At 38.3% G+C, this 16,755-nt stretch overlaps 1 protein-coding gene across 4 annotated transcripts in view; it reads left to right on the forward strand.

Annotated features, from left to right (window-relative positions):
- LOC114660969 (SUN domain-containing protein 1-like) overlaps positions 1-16,755 on the forward strand; it is a 66,793-nt gene that overhangs the window by 8,870 nt on the left and 41,168 nt on the right. For 3 of the 4 annotated variants that reach the window (XM_051934108.1, XM_051934110.1, XM_051934111.1), the window contains exons 1-2: positions 225-417; positions 2,788-2,884. In XM_051934108.1, the coding sequence (XP_051790068.1) occupies positions 2,802-2,884 (83 nt within the window). In that variant the 5' untranslated portion in view covers positions 225-417; positions 2,788-2,801. Of the gene's footprint in view, positions 1-224; positions 418-2,787; positions 2,885-16,755 lie in introns of those variants that run through there. The other variant, XM_051934109.1, reaches the window with a different exon arrangement.

Raw genomic sequence — 16,755 nt, forward strand, 5'->3', positions numbered from 1 at the left:
CGTGCAGTAGTGCGCCTTTGATGGATATGTAATCGAGTATTTGTGTGTAAACAAACAGATTAGGACGGTTTACAGATGAACTTGTTTGTGTCTCGACATTAGGGCAGGTCGATCATTTCTCGCATCGCCTGTAATCCTGGATTCGACGGTCTTCCTACGGGCGCCACGGCTAGGCGGCCAATAGCGTCACAATATGCGGTGACTGTCAAGCGGTAGGCGGGGCACCTTGATACCAACGATCCCCAGGCTTTGTTGGATTTGGGAGCCATTTTGGGATTCATTGCTTGCGCTCGTTGATTTCGAGTTGTTGTTTCAGTTGATCGTGTCGTTTAAGAGTGTGGCTAACAAAGGTTCAGTCAGCAAGGCACTTGATAGAGCATCCACCATCACTAGGCACATGGACTGGCCGCGGAACAGGCAAGTGACGTGATCTCGCGAGTGGGGGGTCTTTTCCCTAGCAGTTCTCAGTAAAGGGGCCCTTAAAGATGCCCGATCTTGTAGTAGAAAAGCAAGCTGGTTGCTGGGAGGTCCAGGTGGTAGCTTTTTTTTTTTTTTTTTACGGATATACTGTGTAAACTAAACTGGGCGTGAGTTTATGAAACATACAGTTTAGCTCAGAGACGCAGCTTGTGGTGCACGTTTTAAACTCGTCCTGCTCTCACGACTGTGAACCAATCAGAGGCCAGAAATTCGTGCCTGCGCCAGTTTTCTAATTCACCGTACGTGGGAAAACAAGTAACGAGCGCCGTACGCTTCATAGATTGGGGCTAGCAGTGTCTTCAGTCGATTGGGGGATTATTTTTGAGAGGTACCAGGCAGTTCAGAACGGGCATCGTATGTGTGCCGATTAACCCAATCGCAGCATGGGCAGCAAAGTCGAGTTATAGGGAGAGGGGAAGAATTCACGACAATCCATGCTCCTAAAACTTAATTCGAGATTTGGGGTGGAGTGGGTGTGTGACTCAGGTGTGTAGGATGAAGAATAAGTATACGTGCGCAAGGGAAAGGAGGTCCGAATATTTTCGAGTCCACAGTACCATTTGTTCAGCCAGTCTCCACTAGTTGGCATATTTTGAAATCTTGAATCCAACCCCCCGAGTCGAGTCCATTTTTGTACAGGTGCCCGTTAGCCATTTGACATTCTGCACTGGCTTTTTGAAAGCGGTGTCGTAAAATTAAGTTATTCCGATTTGTTTCACGATTTAATATCCTGATGGGTGCTCCATTTCTATTACAGCTTTCAGAAATGCAAAATTGCTCAATGGTGTTTGTATCGATACAATGTGAAATAATTGTTACTGAGCAAAGTGAATCGGTTTGTATGCTGAGACAGGTTGTGTGTTGTATCGTCCAGCAATGTGTAAGTGAACCCACCCAATTTACAGCCCCAGGTCAGTATCTGTAAGTAGCCCAGAGTTTGGAATTTATGTGGCTACATTCTTTACAGAACATGCTCAGATAAGACCAGGTGTGTGATTTACAATAGACTGTCAAAGAAGAATGTTGGCTTCTCTGGAGTCTTGTTGCAGGCCCTAGGTCTCGGATGGCATTAGGGAGGTTTTCGTTAAGGAGTTTATATGAGGTGGTTGACATTCAAACCCCAGCCTCCCACTCTTTCGTTGGAAGCAGTACTTTTGCATACACACTAGATAGACCAACAATGGAGATGTTTTCCACCATCGGTAAATGTTTAAACTGCAGTTGATAAAAGTGCATTGCAGTTCTACATTCATTTGTTCCCAAATTTTCTTGCTAGTCTCTTTAAGGTTTTAATGTAGTCATACACTTGGTGGTGGTTAAGTGGAAGCAAGATAGTTTAAAAGGAACTGCCACAATAGGCACTCACTCCCCACCCCCCCCCCCCCCCCATAGGAACTTTTTACTTTTAGGACCCAATGAGCTTCTGTATTGTGTAGGCCCTGGGCAACTTGCTGTCCCCGGCTACTTTTATGTGTTGTGTTCCTACCACACAACAGGAACTGTAATCATCATGCAAAATATGTGATATGCAAAGAAGATTGATGTGCTGTGCCATGAGGCATGTTCAGGAGTTAACAGAGGAACCCCACACCACTGCTTCGATGGTTTGCTTGTTGTGGCGTACACAGGGAGGCAGCAGTGAAGAGTGATACGGTGTGAAGTGTGGTGCTCCATCTTCACCGATGGCTCAAATCCAAACTATTAACAGATTTGGATTTGTAACATGGCATCAGTGCTTGTGTTCAGCCAATCAGCACAATCCATCTTCTGAACCCCGCCCACAATAGTTCCCAGTTGAATAAAAAGTACATAATCTGGAGGAGGAGCTAAAATAATAATAAAAGTACCAGGAATTACACAAGTTCCTGAGTGTGTGTGTGTGTATATATATATAATATATAAAAAAAAAAGTTTACAGTCTTCTTTAACACTTTAACTTTTGACCATTAGGTGTTTTTAGTTTGTGCATCATGTTTTATTGAAGTTCTAATTAAATGCAGCTATAATGAAACTTTAATCCTGAAAGTATGTTGTGAAACATAGCAAACAAAGTTTGGTATAGTAGTAGGAACTTCATTCCTGTTGCCCCTTTAAATTTAAGCACTGCTTTAGAAAGGAGGCGGCTCTTGTCTGTGGGGTGTGGTATGGGTGTTGGCACATAATTTTGGTATGCTGTGTTTTCAGCTGCCAGCAGGAGACGGGCTAAACAATGCGTCATCTGTCAGCTTGTAGAGGAAGGGTGTATGTGCAAAGGAGCAAAACTAAAGATGGAAAGCTACTTTCTTACATTGTGTTTCATTTTTGCAGCATGAAATAAGGGAATGACCATGGATTTTTCTCATCTACACACATACACTCCTCCACAATGTCTGCCAGAAAACACTGGCTATACATATTCCCTCAGGTGAGAGCATAGTTTTATTCCATTGTTTTTAAACAGGCATTTGGTAAATACTTTGTGTTGTGGGTGTGTTTCTGGTTGATTTTTCTCGTTCTCCTATTGCATGCCAGATGGTGTGTGTGCGTGCGTGTGTGTGTGCGTGCACATGTGCATATTCATTTGGTCTTGTCCCTACTCTGTACCTGATTTAGGAAGCACCTTTAAATGTACTGTATGCCTGCAGCACATGGGACTCTTGGGTGCATTTTTATCCATTATTTTATATTTTTGTTTATATACAAAGTTGTCCAATCAAACAGTTGTGTTCAGGGTTTTTAAGTATGTTACATAACTTTATTTTTGTTTAATTCATCGTTCTGCAGTCCTATCTCTGTCTATTGCTTGAACTCTCATGTACTAATTTTGTAGGTATAGACATTTTTAATAATCTTCTTGAAGTATTCAAGAACAAGTACTGTGGTGTGCTTTTTCTTTTAATTTGACAAAATCCATAAACGTCTTCTATGGGAATTTCTGTATTTGGAAAGAAGTCCATGTCAAATTTTGTCAAATTCTGCATTTTTTCCTGTTTCCGAGTGTTAAATGTTACTTGAAGAGGAGTGAATGTCTTTGTTGAGTGATGAACTGGGCTTGTGAAACAATGCTGCACTGATAGAATTCTCTTTATCACGGTCTAATGCATTGCACAGTTTTAATAGTTTTTACTTGTTAATGTGGTGTTCTGCTATAAATATGCAAAAAAGGAAAGTGCTAAAGAACATCATGAAAAGACAGTGAAATCTGCATTCAATTCCTATCCTGCAGTGACTGCCATCTGCTTGTTCTTCTGTGAGAGAGTCTGGAGTTTTATTGTGTTGTTAGTTCATTATGTTACTACTTAACAGATGAGATGTGAGCACTGTTACCTACTTCTCTGATGCGAACTAATAAAGGAGACCTTCTTTTAGACCATGCTTCTTGTTGCATGTCTGTTCAAAACCACCTAACCACAACACCATTGGTGGGTGGAGTGAAGTGGAGGTGATTTGTGAGATCTTCAAGCATGTCTTTATGCTGCTGTGAGCCTCTTGGAATGATGTGATGCTTTATTTACTTTATTTTTGAAAACTGCTTAAATGTGTAATTGAGATTCTACGTACAAAGTGATGAATTGTGCATAATTTGTGCAGCATGGTGTTAGTTCCTATGGTGTGGTATACAAAAGTCATATACTGTACATCACTATTTCCTATACTGGTCCTTCATTTTGATTGCATAAAATGACAGGGAGTCTAATGTAGAGTCTGTGTTTTGGGAGAAATGCAGAGTTGTTGTCAATTTGCTGTTTGGTTTGCTCGTGAAGCCATTAAGGAATAGCTATATATTTTTTAAATTTTCCCCCCATACAACTAAAAGGCAAATTAAACTCATTTAAGGTTAAATGGGATCACTCGAAATGTAATGCAACCACAAAAATGCAATCATCTCTGCCTGATCTATCAGTGTTCTTTTTAAGGCTTCTTTTCCTGAAGCTGTGCTCTTGGCAAAAGTCATACAAATGGAACTACAAAGGTTGACATTATTTAAAGTATTGTTCCATTTTTATTTTTTTTGTGTGTGTGTGTGTGTACTTGTAACTTCCTTGTCTTTTATGGTGTTCACATTTGGCAAGCTGCTGGACAAAGTTGTTTTGCAGCCTTGTAGTTGTCTTTTCACCTTTTTACAAGAATATATGATTGTATGTCTGAGCCTGGTTATTGTTAATAAAAGGGGGAGGGGCTTAATACACTGTAAACATAAGTTAGATGGATGCATTAAAATTATCCAGATTGTGCACAAACAATTTCTGATTGGCTCATGTTGAGGAAGTGAGTGAATGATCCACCTATGATCCTTAGGGCTCTGTCACACTTCACAATCCATTTCACCAGGTTTTTTTTTTTTTTTTTTCCCCTTCCCCCAGTTGCTGACTTCATTTTCATAATCTTGACATGTTGGGGACAGTCATGCGATACTCCTTCATCAAAGTCATGTAGTTTGACATCTTCAGCAACTCGATCCAACCCTTTTGTCGTCCACCCTGACAACATCTTAAGTTGTGGGGACAGGCTCTGCACAGGTATGAGCTGACATCCAATAAGCGCTTAACTGAACATGCAGAGCATGCAATGCAGCAGTAACAACAAAACTGGGGAGTGTGTGTTTTAGACATTGCACCCAGAAAAGAGGCTTGCCTGCCCAGTTTTTTTTAAACATGGCAGAAGGTGGGGTACTGACAGTACGAATGAAGTTGCCATACCCAAAAAATACTTGTATAGCACCAGAGCTGTCAGATAGCATGCTACTGACTGCTAGAAAAAAGGGGGTGACTATGGGATACTTTGGAAATGTGAAACTGTGCTGGTAAGTCAACACAGAGTTGTCAAGTTTGACATTGTGTAATGCGACACTAGTTTTAGGTATTTAGGTGAAGGACACTGTTAAAGTCATATCAGGACCTGATTCATTATTTTAAATTTTATGAAATGAGTTGAACTGAAGGTTATGAGAGTCCGTGGTGAATGTCTGAGGTTGCAGCTTCACAGTGACTTGCAGCCTGTTCTGAGACATTAAGCAGCTTACTTTTATTGCCTCACTTCAGAAGGATTTTACCTAATGGTGACTGATTGGGCAGCTGTCAAGTCCCATTGGCTAAACAAGTGATCATCGTCCAATCTTGTCGCTCAAATGCACACAACAATGGACTGCTTTTAGGTGTTAGGGGATTTTTAAAAATGCAAAAATTGTTTTCATCAGAACAGTAATTTGGATAATCCTGGCTTGGAATGTGTTGAATTTTGTAACAGTTTGGTATCTGTTTTGCAAATTATAATACTAGTTCACTGATACTGTGCCATAATTATTTTTTTAAAAATCAATACACCTAGACAGTTCAAGTTTTAATTCACATGTCCATGGCACTTTTTTCCTTCCCCTCTACATTGTAGGTTTAAGCTTTGAAAGAAAAAGGCAGCATGGATATAAATACCAGTATTTAAAGGGCGTTCCTGTCTGGGCACGGTCTGTATGGAGTTTGTGTTTTTCTTCTCATATCTGTGAGACTCCCCTTAAATCACTGAGATGTACTGCATGCGTTTGGTCAGTTGCCAACTCTGAATTTACCTGGTGTGAACATGATTGTGAGTAGTGGTAGGCTGGGGTGTTCTTTGTGCCCATTGCACCCAGATAGACTTTTGCTCCCTGTGATGCTGAACTGGATAAGTAGGACGCATGTATAAAAAAAGTGATGGTTAGGCCTAACCACATGGGGGGGGGGGGGGGAGATTATTTATTGTGTGCTGCTTTTATGGCCAGCTGTAAAATGTACTTCTTAATTCTACAGAGCCATTTCATCCTTTGCTTTTACTTTGCTTTTACCTTTTGGCAGGAAGGAGTGATCAAGCAGGTGAAAGCTACAAGATGATAGCATGGTCTGGGAAAACCAATTTCTTTAGATATGCTTACACAGTTGTATTGAAATGGAATGCTACTGGTCTAGGAAAGTTTTATTTATACTGTATCCTAATTTATATCCATTTTTGTTTTGAACATTTTAATGTTAATTTTGAATTGAAAGTTTCAGATCTCTTGGTGTTGCTCTGCAACTGTTTTTACTGCGCTGTTTAGCTTGTCTGTTTTTCCACATCACTGCTGCATACTGCTTGTGTTTTGAAGTTGAATAATTTATCAATTAAGGAAAAGTTGAAGCATGGAACCAACTTCCCTGTCAGCTGGACAAACTGAAAGTACAGTAGCACATGCTTTTTTTTATAGCCCTTTACATTGTGGCTAACTCTCTACGTGGAGACTGTTTAGTACTTTCAGTTACAGTGAACCACACACAGACTTGTAGTACCTCCGTTAATATCAAAGACACTGGCCTGTTAGGTGCTAGTCTCCTAATAGCACACGTTCATAGCTGTGTGTAACATTTTATGATCAGTCACAAACTGAGAAATTCTGAGATGTCCACATACTAGTTTTTGATTGTTCAGACCGTCACCTGTGTTTCTTCTTTGGTAAGTTTGTGAGGCACCCATGTGTAAGTAGTCCCGTGTTCTAAATGTAATTTTTATGACCTGGCTGAAATTATAAACCTGTATTTGCAAATGTTTTTGTGTATGTGTGTGTTTGCATATATATAAGCACCGTGTTTATTTTAATATTTGTTATAATTGACCATTCAGTGACCTCATGTCCTGTAGACAGACATTATTCTGAATGTGCTGGTGTAAATACCAGTGATCTTGCATTGTTTGCCAGAAGGAAGTAATGAGAAATGTGACCTTGCAGGTTGTGTTCAGCCCTTAATTATACCCTTTGCCTTTCTAAGGTAGCGACTGTTGTAAATTCCTTGAGCAGAAGGCAGCTTTGTGTCACTAATATTCTGGGCCACCTTCTGCAGTACTTTGTGATCTTGAGCTGAGCAGGTGACGTGCCATGATGTTATGGAGTCAGTGAGGATAGACTCCACTGTACACCTGTAGAAATTGTGGAAGACAAATGGAGAAATGTGCACCTTCCTCAGATGCTTGAGAAAATAGAGGGGTTAGTAATTGTTTTTCTTGACAACAGCCAAAGTGTGTTTTGCTCCCTTAAGTTAATTGGTGGTTGTCTCTACAAGAAATGTAAAGCTAGTCATTCTTCCACAGCATCCCCTCCAATGCAGATGGCAGTGTGGTCTGCCTCCTGCTTCTTAAAGTAACTCATTGGCTTCTTCGTTTTGCTGACGTTAAATATGAGATTGTTGTCCTGGCACCTCTGTCAGGTAAGCCTGCTTCTCTATAAAGGATTTGTCACATTATGCAACAATTCCAGCGTTTTCCAGTAATAGCCTTTGTTTACAGAATCTTGGTAAGCTGAAGGCAGTTGGCCTCACTCATCCATGAAGTCAGTCATGTTCTGTGACGTGCTCTGTGATGCGCTCACTGCCTTTAGTTGTAGGGGTGGGCTGTGTGTGTGTGAGTTTTCACAACCAATGAATGCTAATCCATAAGTACAAGTCATTCAGTGACAAGAATCCAGAAAAATGGGTGGTTTGGATTTCATAAAACAAACATCTGTCTGATGTCTCGTGTTATATGGATTATGTTGGAAGCAAGAGCTGATAGCACATTGCCGCACACACCAAACGACCTGGATTGGGCCATGACAGAAAGGAAAAGGACAGGGGGAGAGCACAGAGGCTGCAACTGAAATCGCCATACTTTTTTAATCCTTTGTTCTGTGCCGGCTCTGTCAGGAAACATGGACTGTGCTGGAAGGTCTGCACAGTTGGTAAAATGGACGTGACCAGCAATCACCCCTTTGTCTTTGAAATTGACCTGGTCAGATGACAAGATCGGCAAGTGCAATTGGCATGTCTGATCTACTTAGTGTCTTGTAATGTGACACTTTTAGCTGTCCTTGTCATTGTTGGTGACCAGGTTTAAGATAGTATCTTCATCACGCTCAACTATTTAAATAAGAAGTGAAGGAGAGGAGAATGGGGCTTAAAACAATAATAATTATTAAGTAAAGCACTTTGAGTAGCAAGAAAAGCTCCATGTAAATTAGACAGAGGGGAACAACTTCAACCGCCATCAATGTGTAGCACCCATCTGGATAATGTAATGGTAGCCATTATTGTACTAGTATGCTCACCACACATTATATTTTAGGTGGTGAGCGGGTGAGAGAGAGAGAGAGAGAGAGCCAAATGGAGACAGGGGGTGATTGGACAAGGCTGTGATGGGCAGTTTAGCCAGGGCATCAGGCTAATCCCTACTCCTTTTTGAATGATGCACAGTGATGATTTTTTTTTTGACTACAGAGAACCAGGACCTTTTGGTTTTACATCTCATCCAAAGGAATGTTGCCATTTGAATGTAATTAAAAGCAAACATTTGATTTTACTGGCTTGCATACTATCGTGGCTAATGTGTGACAGTTTAATGTTAATGCAGTGATTTTAGGAGTAATCGGAGCCTTTGTTATTCAGGCATCACTCAATTGCAGATGGTAGTAGTTTCCTCTGTGACAGACCCTCATATCTATTAATGATATAATTGACTCCACTCTTCAGCCAATGAACTGTTTAGGTCATTTGATGTAATTGTTAGCCTCTCAGTGGCTTCCTGCACATATTTACTTCTGATATGCAAGTCCTTTCCTTGTTGGTGTCTAGGTGTTACGAGGCAGCTTCTGTTTCTTGATTATTAAACCAGTAGTGCTTGACAGGAGGTCCAAAAACCTTAAGCATAAAGTTCTGCTTCTCCTCTTTGCATTTTAATCATTTTGTTTACCCCGAGCTCAGTGGTGCACAGGCAGAAACCAAATCTTGAAGTAATTATGTTCTCATTATGGGAATTTCATATTGAAGCAGAAACTTTGAGATACCACAGCATATAATTCTGATTTCTAAGAGTTGAAATATTTCATAAGCGCATACATAACCTCAAATCTGTTTAGCCCAAGATTGTAGTCTGGAGCCTGAGCCTATCCTAGCAGCATAGATTGTGAGGCAGGGCACCAGTTTATTGGTCACATGTGTATGGAAATGGCACCTATGCAGAACAGTTAATTAACCAAACATGCATATCTTCATAAATTCAGGAGGAGCACCCATGCAATAATGAGGAGATGCAGATTCCACACAGATGAGGTGTGGGGTTCAAATCCAGAGCACTTCTCCCATGAGGCAACAGTGCTTACCACTGCACAGCCAAATAATCCTTGAATGTGCTGTTTGTAAACGTTTTTTTTTTTTTTTTTTTTTTTCTATACTTGTGGTGTTTTTGAGTATGCTCCTGTATACATATATAGCAGATATACTTCTAAAAGTGTTTACGATTCATTGCTGAGTTTTTGTTAATTACATTTTAAAAATCTGCCTTGGCTGTTGTCAAATTTTAAAAATCGGTTTTCCCCTTGCCAGTGTGGGAAACTCCATCTTATGTGGGCCTTTCTCTGCCTATTGCAGTGTGCATGTTGCCCTTGCCACCTGAGCAACCCTGCCGAATGAAGATTTCAAAGTGTTTTTCTGAGATTTTATCTGAAGTATATATATATATATATAGCATGTTATAAGTAAATTAGCTATACATAGCACGCGCACACACACACACACACACACACACACACACACACTCCTATTGTGCAGAAATCAGTTGGCACAGCGGAGTAAAATTTAAGATAAATTTCAAAGATTATGGCCCATCCATAAACTATCCTTTTTTTGCTGACATATTTTTACTGCTTTGTAGAGAACGTTATTTTTATGGCAATCTTATTGCCATGTATGTACAGTAGGACTTAAATTTTGAGAGCCAGACCTAGTACCTAGAAAACATACTGTGTTTTTGTGCAGCTATCATTTGGCTGCACTAGAGCCTGGTGTTGCAGTTTTTTTTTTTTGTTTTTTTTTTTGGAGCCAAAACCTTGCTGTTGGAACCAGACGCAAAGTGCATTAGTTAATGAAACTGCATTGTGGGTGTTCCATACTTGGGTATGGTGTCCTTTGGTTAATAGGGGAAAGCAGGTAGAATTTGACCAGAGTGAAAACTTAGTTTGGAAATTTGGCATCTCTCTCTTCACGGGCAGATATTGGAAAGGATGGAAAAGTATTAGCCAGATATAGTGCATCTTGGAATCACTTGTAGCCTTTCTCTTTGGCGAAGTCCTACTTTCTGAGCTTAGTTGGTAAAAGTTGGAAATACCGCAAATCCTTACTATGTGTGGATTCTTTTTCCACAAATTTGCTTATCTTTAAGCCCATTTTATGGTAGCTATGGTTTTAATTCTGCTTATTTGCAGCCATGCAGAGTAGAAAAAAATTCTGAGAGGCCTATCACACAGCAGCCCACACATGAGTTTGAGTAATAACAGGGGTTTAGATTTGTGGAATTACATGTGCCCTACATAGAATGTACAAACAAGTGTCTACCTAGCACCGAGAGGTGTGGGTAAGCCGTTGAGTCCCATTTGTGATGAGGACTGGGGCCTGCAATTGTTCCCTACAAAAGAGGAATTCCTAGTAAGTCTTGATTTTTGCTCTGATTGCCTTTGAGTTTATCTTGTGTCTAAGCATGAAGGTGTAAGAGCTGCATTTTATATTGTGCCATACTGGCTGTAGTAGCTGCCTGCAGAAAGGAAACCACTTGTGAGTAATAAAGGAAATTCACTGTGTGCCTGCTTGTATGTTCCGTGGTTTTTGCCTCCTTAGTAACCAGTAAACTTTGCCAGCGTGAGTCAGAGTACCTTCCAGATTAGCAAGAAATAAAATTGTGGTGTAAAAAAAAAAATCAGTTCAACATGTGGTGTCAATTATGGGGTGGGGTCTTTCTCTACAAAAGGTTAACTGACAGTACTCTATTTTCTGGAAAGCCTGTGTTACAGCTGCATGAGAGAGGCAGTTGTAGACTTCATGTTGCCTCTGCTGTGAAGCTTGAATTGTAGAATTTAGTTTGTCGTTCTGGCACATCCATTAAACAACTGTTCATTCCAACAACATGATGGTCAGATTGGAGAAACAGGTTCTTATTTGTATGTCAAGTAAAATCCAAAAGACATCCAGACTTCTTTGAGAGATATGGTATGTTTAAGTAGCAGTTTTGGTAATTCATTCTGTACTAAAGTAGTCTGTAAAACTATTGGATAGTTGCAAAACATAGGAGTGAATAAAAATTCTAATTGAAATGAATGTGGCAGTTTACTAAATGAGACTATTTGTTAGTTCTTCTGAATACTGTAGTGTTTTTCAGTAATCTGTAGATTGTACTATCGGTGTCCCAGTGGGAGGTGTATGACCATCAAGTCCCTATTCCAGACACATCAACATGATTTATTAAAAACAAATATTTTTATGAACAGTTTTTATTTTTTTTGGGAATGTTTCACAGAATAAAAAAAAGTCTGGAGTGTTCTCCACTCGACTTTCTCATATACGTATAATAATTGTAAATCATATAATATGTCAAGTTGTGAAATGAAACGTGTACCTATTCAAATTTCAAGTTTATTTGATAGTTTTTACCTGATTAGATCATTTCCAATTACTGTGTTATTTTGTGCTTGTACCATGTAATTTCTTTACATTAAGTTAAATAACAGTTAAAAATAATATTTGCAAATTAGTTTAATAAGACTGAATAAGGTGAATAATTAGATATTCCCAAAATTGATTATTTTTTTTCTGCCTTTGTGGTGATGTTTGCTTTTTAACTCTCATTTTCAAATAATAAATTTTAAATGTAGGTAATTAAAAAAAGTTCAGGCAATCCAAAAAATACAGAAAACTAGCAGAAATGTCAATTAATTCACAGTGTAAAATTAATGAAAGCTCAAAATATAAATGAAATTAAATTCGAGTTAAATGTAAGGACAAAAGTAAATGCATAGCACAAATCAGAAAGGTATGGTATGTAAATTTTAAAGATATCAGTACTTTAATGATCTCTTACCGGAAAAAATATAAAACAATGATTTCACTGATCATAATTTATTAAATTAGTTCAAACATCCACTGTAATTACAGATAAAAAATTTCTTTTGTTGACCAAATAACATGTAACAATGAAAAACAAACTTACCAACTGTTAGTGTTCATACGTAGCCAATCATATGTGATAAGTATTGAACACAAATACTTACTAACACTAAGTTGTGTAATTTCACCAATGAATTAACCTTTTGTGGAAGTTCAGAACCAGCACAATGAAGAAATTTTCACCAACACTAATAAATCACTAGAAGTACTGTATTTTAAGAACAAAACCAAAAATAGCAAATTTAATAAAACCACAGCTCAAAACAATTGTGGAACACAATTTGTCTTAAAGACTGTAACAAGTTCCTAAATTTTGAAATATGATTTTGTTTAACAGATAAACCTGCTTCAACAATATCACAGAATCGACTGTCAAGAAAACATTGAAATGTTGTCAGTCAATCAAAGCGGTGGAGTAAAGTCTCAAATCTGTAGGTAGACACAAATTTGATGCCCATAAGAGCGTCAATCCTACTAGGCAATAAACTTTTTTTTTATTAAACTAGATGTGTCGCAGTGATCCATACCAAATGTCGGAAATATACTTCCATATACTAACTATAGTTATTTTCTTAAGGGCATTGAGTGCCAATTTGCCAGTCTTTGTAAAGTAGCAGACGTAACGCATACAAAATCTAGATTGTTCTCCACTCAATTTCCCTTATACCTGTTCAGTTAAAATTCTGGTTGTCCTATTATAATGAAACTACATATCTTTGTATTATATGTCAAACAACTACTTCCGTTAATCCAATGAAAATTTAAATTTCAAATCTGATTGTTTGTTGTGGTCAGTAATATACCACTCCCAGTCACCTGATCAAAGTCAAATTTTGTATCTAACAATAAGTGACAATCATACAAAATTTTAAATTTATTTATTTCCATTTATATAATGGTAGTAATGCATATGTAATAATGCTGATACCTGTTAAGATACCATTTCCGGTTATCAGATTAAGGTGAAATTCTATATCTATGTGTTTCTTGCCTTAACTAATGACAATATAAAATGTAAACCTACTATACAAAATTTCAATTAAAACTATGTACCAGTTTAACTGAAGAGATTTAAAAAAAAATTTCAAATAAAGTACCACTTCTGGTTGACGTATGTTGCCCAAAAGTTGATAACCTAACATTTTGATATAACGCCCATATGCCAAATTTCATTTATCTAGCTGAAAGCATTCTCAAGTTATCGCGTTTTCGTACACACACACACACACACACACACATAATTGCAAACGTAGTCAAAACATGTTCAGGAGCACATGAAACCTGGTGATTCATCAGAATCTCAGTCAAATATTTCATGACCACTATTACATACACATCGGTTCATTGCGTAAGAGTAATGTTAACCATATTTTGAGGTATGGTGATGGAGAATATAGAGTAGTGGGTCAAAGACATGTCTTGCAGGAGTTATAAACATGAGCTTATTTGGAAGCACTCTGAATGACACTTTCTGGGAGTTCAAAATCCCCATCCAGCAATGCAGAATCCAAGTTGTCATTCTCATCAGTTTGCAAAACTTCTGCAGAGTACTTTGACTATGGACATGTTGTTGATGCTTGACATCAAGGAGACAGAAGGCCCACTCCACTGTCAACAGCAGCTGATAGTAACAAGACTTGCTGCTGTGCACTTGTTTTGGCAAATAAGTTTTAGATCATACTTGTACCCTTGTTATGATTGATTGCGTTAAGCAATGAACAAACTTTTTTTTTTTCCCTCATTGTTAAATATTCTTGCCCTTTATTTTACAGATGCTGCATTTTTTTTCCAATCCTGATTTAACTGATTAATCAATTTGCAAAATAGTTGTTAGTCCTAAAATAAACTGAATTTAAAATTACTGCTTGGTGACAAACCTGCATTTTCCTGGACAGTAGTTGACTCACTTTTGACTGTTGAAGTTATTTCATTTGCCTAACCGAGGAAGCCTAAGTCTCCTAGTAGTGACTTTATCTGCCTTTTTTAAGTATTGTTGTGCTGTCTTTCGATGCAATTCTAAAGGAACTTTGTTGCTCTTCATTAACAATATGCTATAGTTTTCAGCATTGTAATTTAAAAGTGCAGATACACTCCTTAAATCGGGGGGAGTTTCTATGTGCTTCTGCACTTTTTTGTTTTGAGGTGGAACACTGCATTGAAAACTTCTTTCAAAGACTCCATTATATCAGTTGGACTATATTCTCCATAATTAGGTTTGAATTTATGAAATAATGATGTGGAACTGTATTAGTAAGGGTAGGAACAGTTAGTATTGATCCAAAAATGAAATTTTCTCATTCTAAATCACCACTGTGTAAATAATGGTTTGATCCAGTGTATGATTTTTGACAATTAATTGGTCCATTTTAATAATCTGCCAAAACCTATGTGAAAATTTTTGTCAATTTTAATCACCCATCAAAAATCTGATCAGAATTTATGACCAAAACAGGTAAACAAAATGGCAAATGTATTAATGAACAATGAATATGGCCAGGTAGTGTGTAAATTAGCCAGAGATTAACATTAACGGTTGCCAGCATTTGAGACAGTTGGCAACCTGGGCAAAAAAGTGGATGCCAAGAATGTCAGCCACTTTAGTGATGCACTGATTTTTCTGTAGTGGATCATAAATGACCAGTTTTTGCTCATTATGGTTAATCAGCAGATCGGAACATAACTTCTAGTCACTAGTTGGTTTTGCGATTAAGATGAAATGTGAGCTGCACTCCTTTGCACTGCACTTCCTGGCCGTTTGTTAGTTTGGTTCAAGCAAGTTTAAGAATATCATACTCGCCAAATGCCATGCAAGTATGTGTGAGCTGGATGTGCTGTGCACATAACAGGAATGTTCAGTTTCTGTTCAGCTTAGGCAAATGTGAATGTTGGGGGGGGAAATCCCACAGAACCCATGGCTGCTACAATATGTCTACTCTTTGTAAGTACGTTAAAAAGTGTCAAGGTGAAAAACCTGCTCACTGCAACATGTACAAGAAAATAGTCTACCATGATGGAACTAAAGAAAAGGTGTTTGCTGCTACAAATTTGAAAAGACATTTTAATATTGCGTCACACAGCAGAATATGCAGATTTTAAACAACTGAAACAGCACTCTTGACACATTATTTATTTTTATTTTTTTACATTTTGATTCTCTTCAAAAGAACTAATTTTATTCCATAAATCCCAATATTTTTAATTAGGAATAATTTTATTTGAATAAGAGGTACAATGATGGATAGTTTAGAAATCCATTAAAGTAACGAGAAGTGTGACTGACTATTCTTAGAGGATGTTAAACAGAAGGTAAGCATGCAGACATGATGCAGAATAAAGTGGCATTACAATATGTGGAGAATTGTCATTTACAGTTAGGTCCATAAATATTTGGACAGAGACAACTTTTTTCTCATTTTGGTTCTGTACATTACCACAATGAATTTGAAATGAAACAACTCGGATGCATTTGAAGTGCAGACTTTCAGCTTTAATTCAGTGGGGTGAACAAAACGATTGCATAAAAATGTGAGGCAACTAAAGCATTTTTTGAACACAATCCCTTCATTTCAGGGGCTCAAAAGTAATTGGACAAATTAAATAACTGGAAATCAAATGTTCATTTCTAATACTTGGTTGAAAACCCTTTGCTGGCAATGACAGCCTGAAGTCTTGAACTCACGGACATCACCAGATGTTGGGTTTCCTCCTTTTTAATGCTCTGCCAGGCCTTTACTGCAGCAGCTTTCAGTTGCTGTTTGTTTGTGGGCCTTTCTGTCCGAAGTTTAGTCTTCAACAAGTGAAATGCATGCTCAATTGGGTTAAGATCAGGTGACTGACTTGGTCATTTAAGAATTTTCCACTTCTTTGCTTTAATAAACTCCTGAGTTGCTTTGGCTGTATGTTTTGGGTCATTGTCCATCTGTATCATGAATCAATTTGAGTGCTTTTAGCTGGATTTGAGCAGACAGTATGTCTCTGAACACCTCAGAATTCATTCGGCTGCTTCTGTCCTGTGTCACATCATCGATAAACACTAGTGTCCCAGTGCCACTGGCAGCCATGCATGCCCAAGCCATCACACTGCCTCCACCGTGTTTTACAGATGATGTGGTATGCTTTGGATAATAAGCTGTTCCACACCTTCTCCATACTTTTTTCTTGCTGTCATTCTGGTTGAGGTTGATCTTGGTTTCATCTGTCCAAAGAATGTTTTTCCAGAACTGTGCTGGCTTTTTTAGATGTTCTTTAGCAAAGTCCAATCTAGCCTTTCTATTCTTGAGGCTTATGAGTGGCTTGCACCTTGCAGTGCACCCTCTGGATTTACTTTCAT

Source organism: Erpetoichthys calabaricus, chromosome 11 (assembly GCF_900747795.2).
Source record: "Erpetoichthys calabaricus chromosome 11, fErpCal1.3, whole genome shotgun sequence".
Lineage (NCBI taxonomy): Eukaryota > Metazoa > Chordata > Cladistia > Polypteriformes > Polypteridae > Erpetoichthys > Erpetoichthys calabaricus.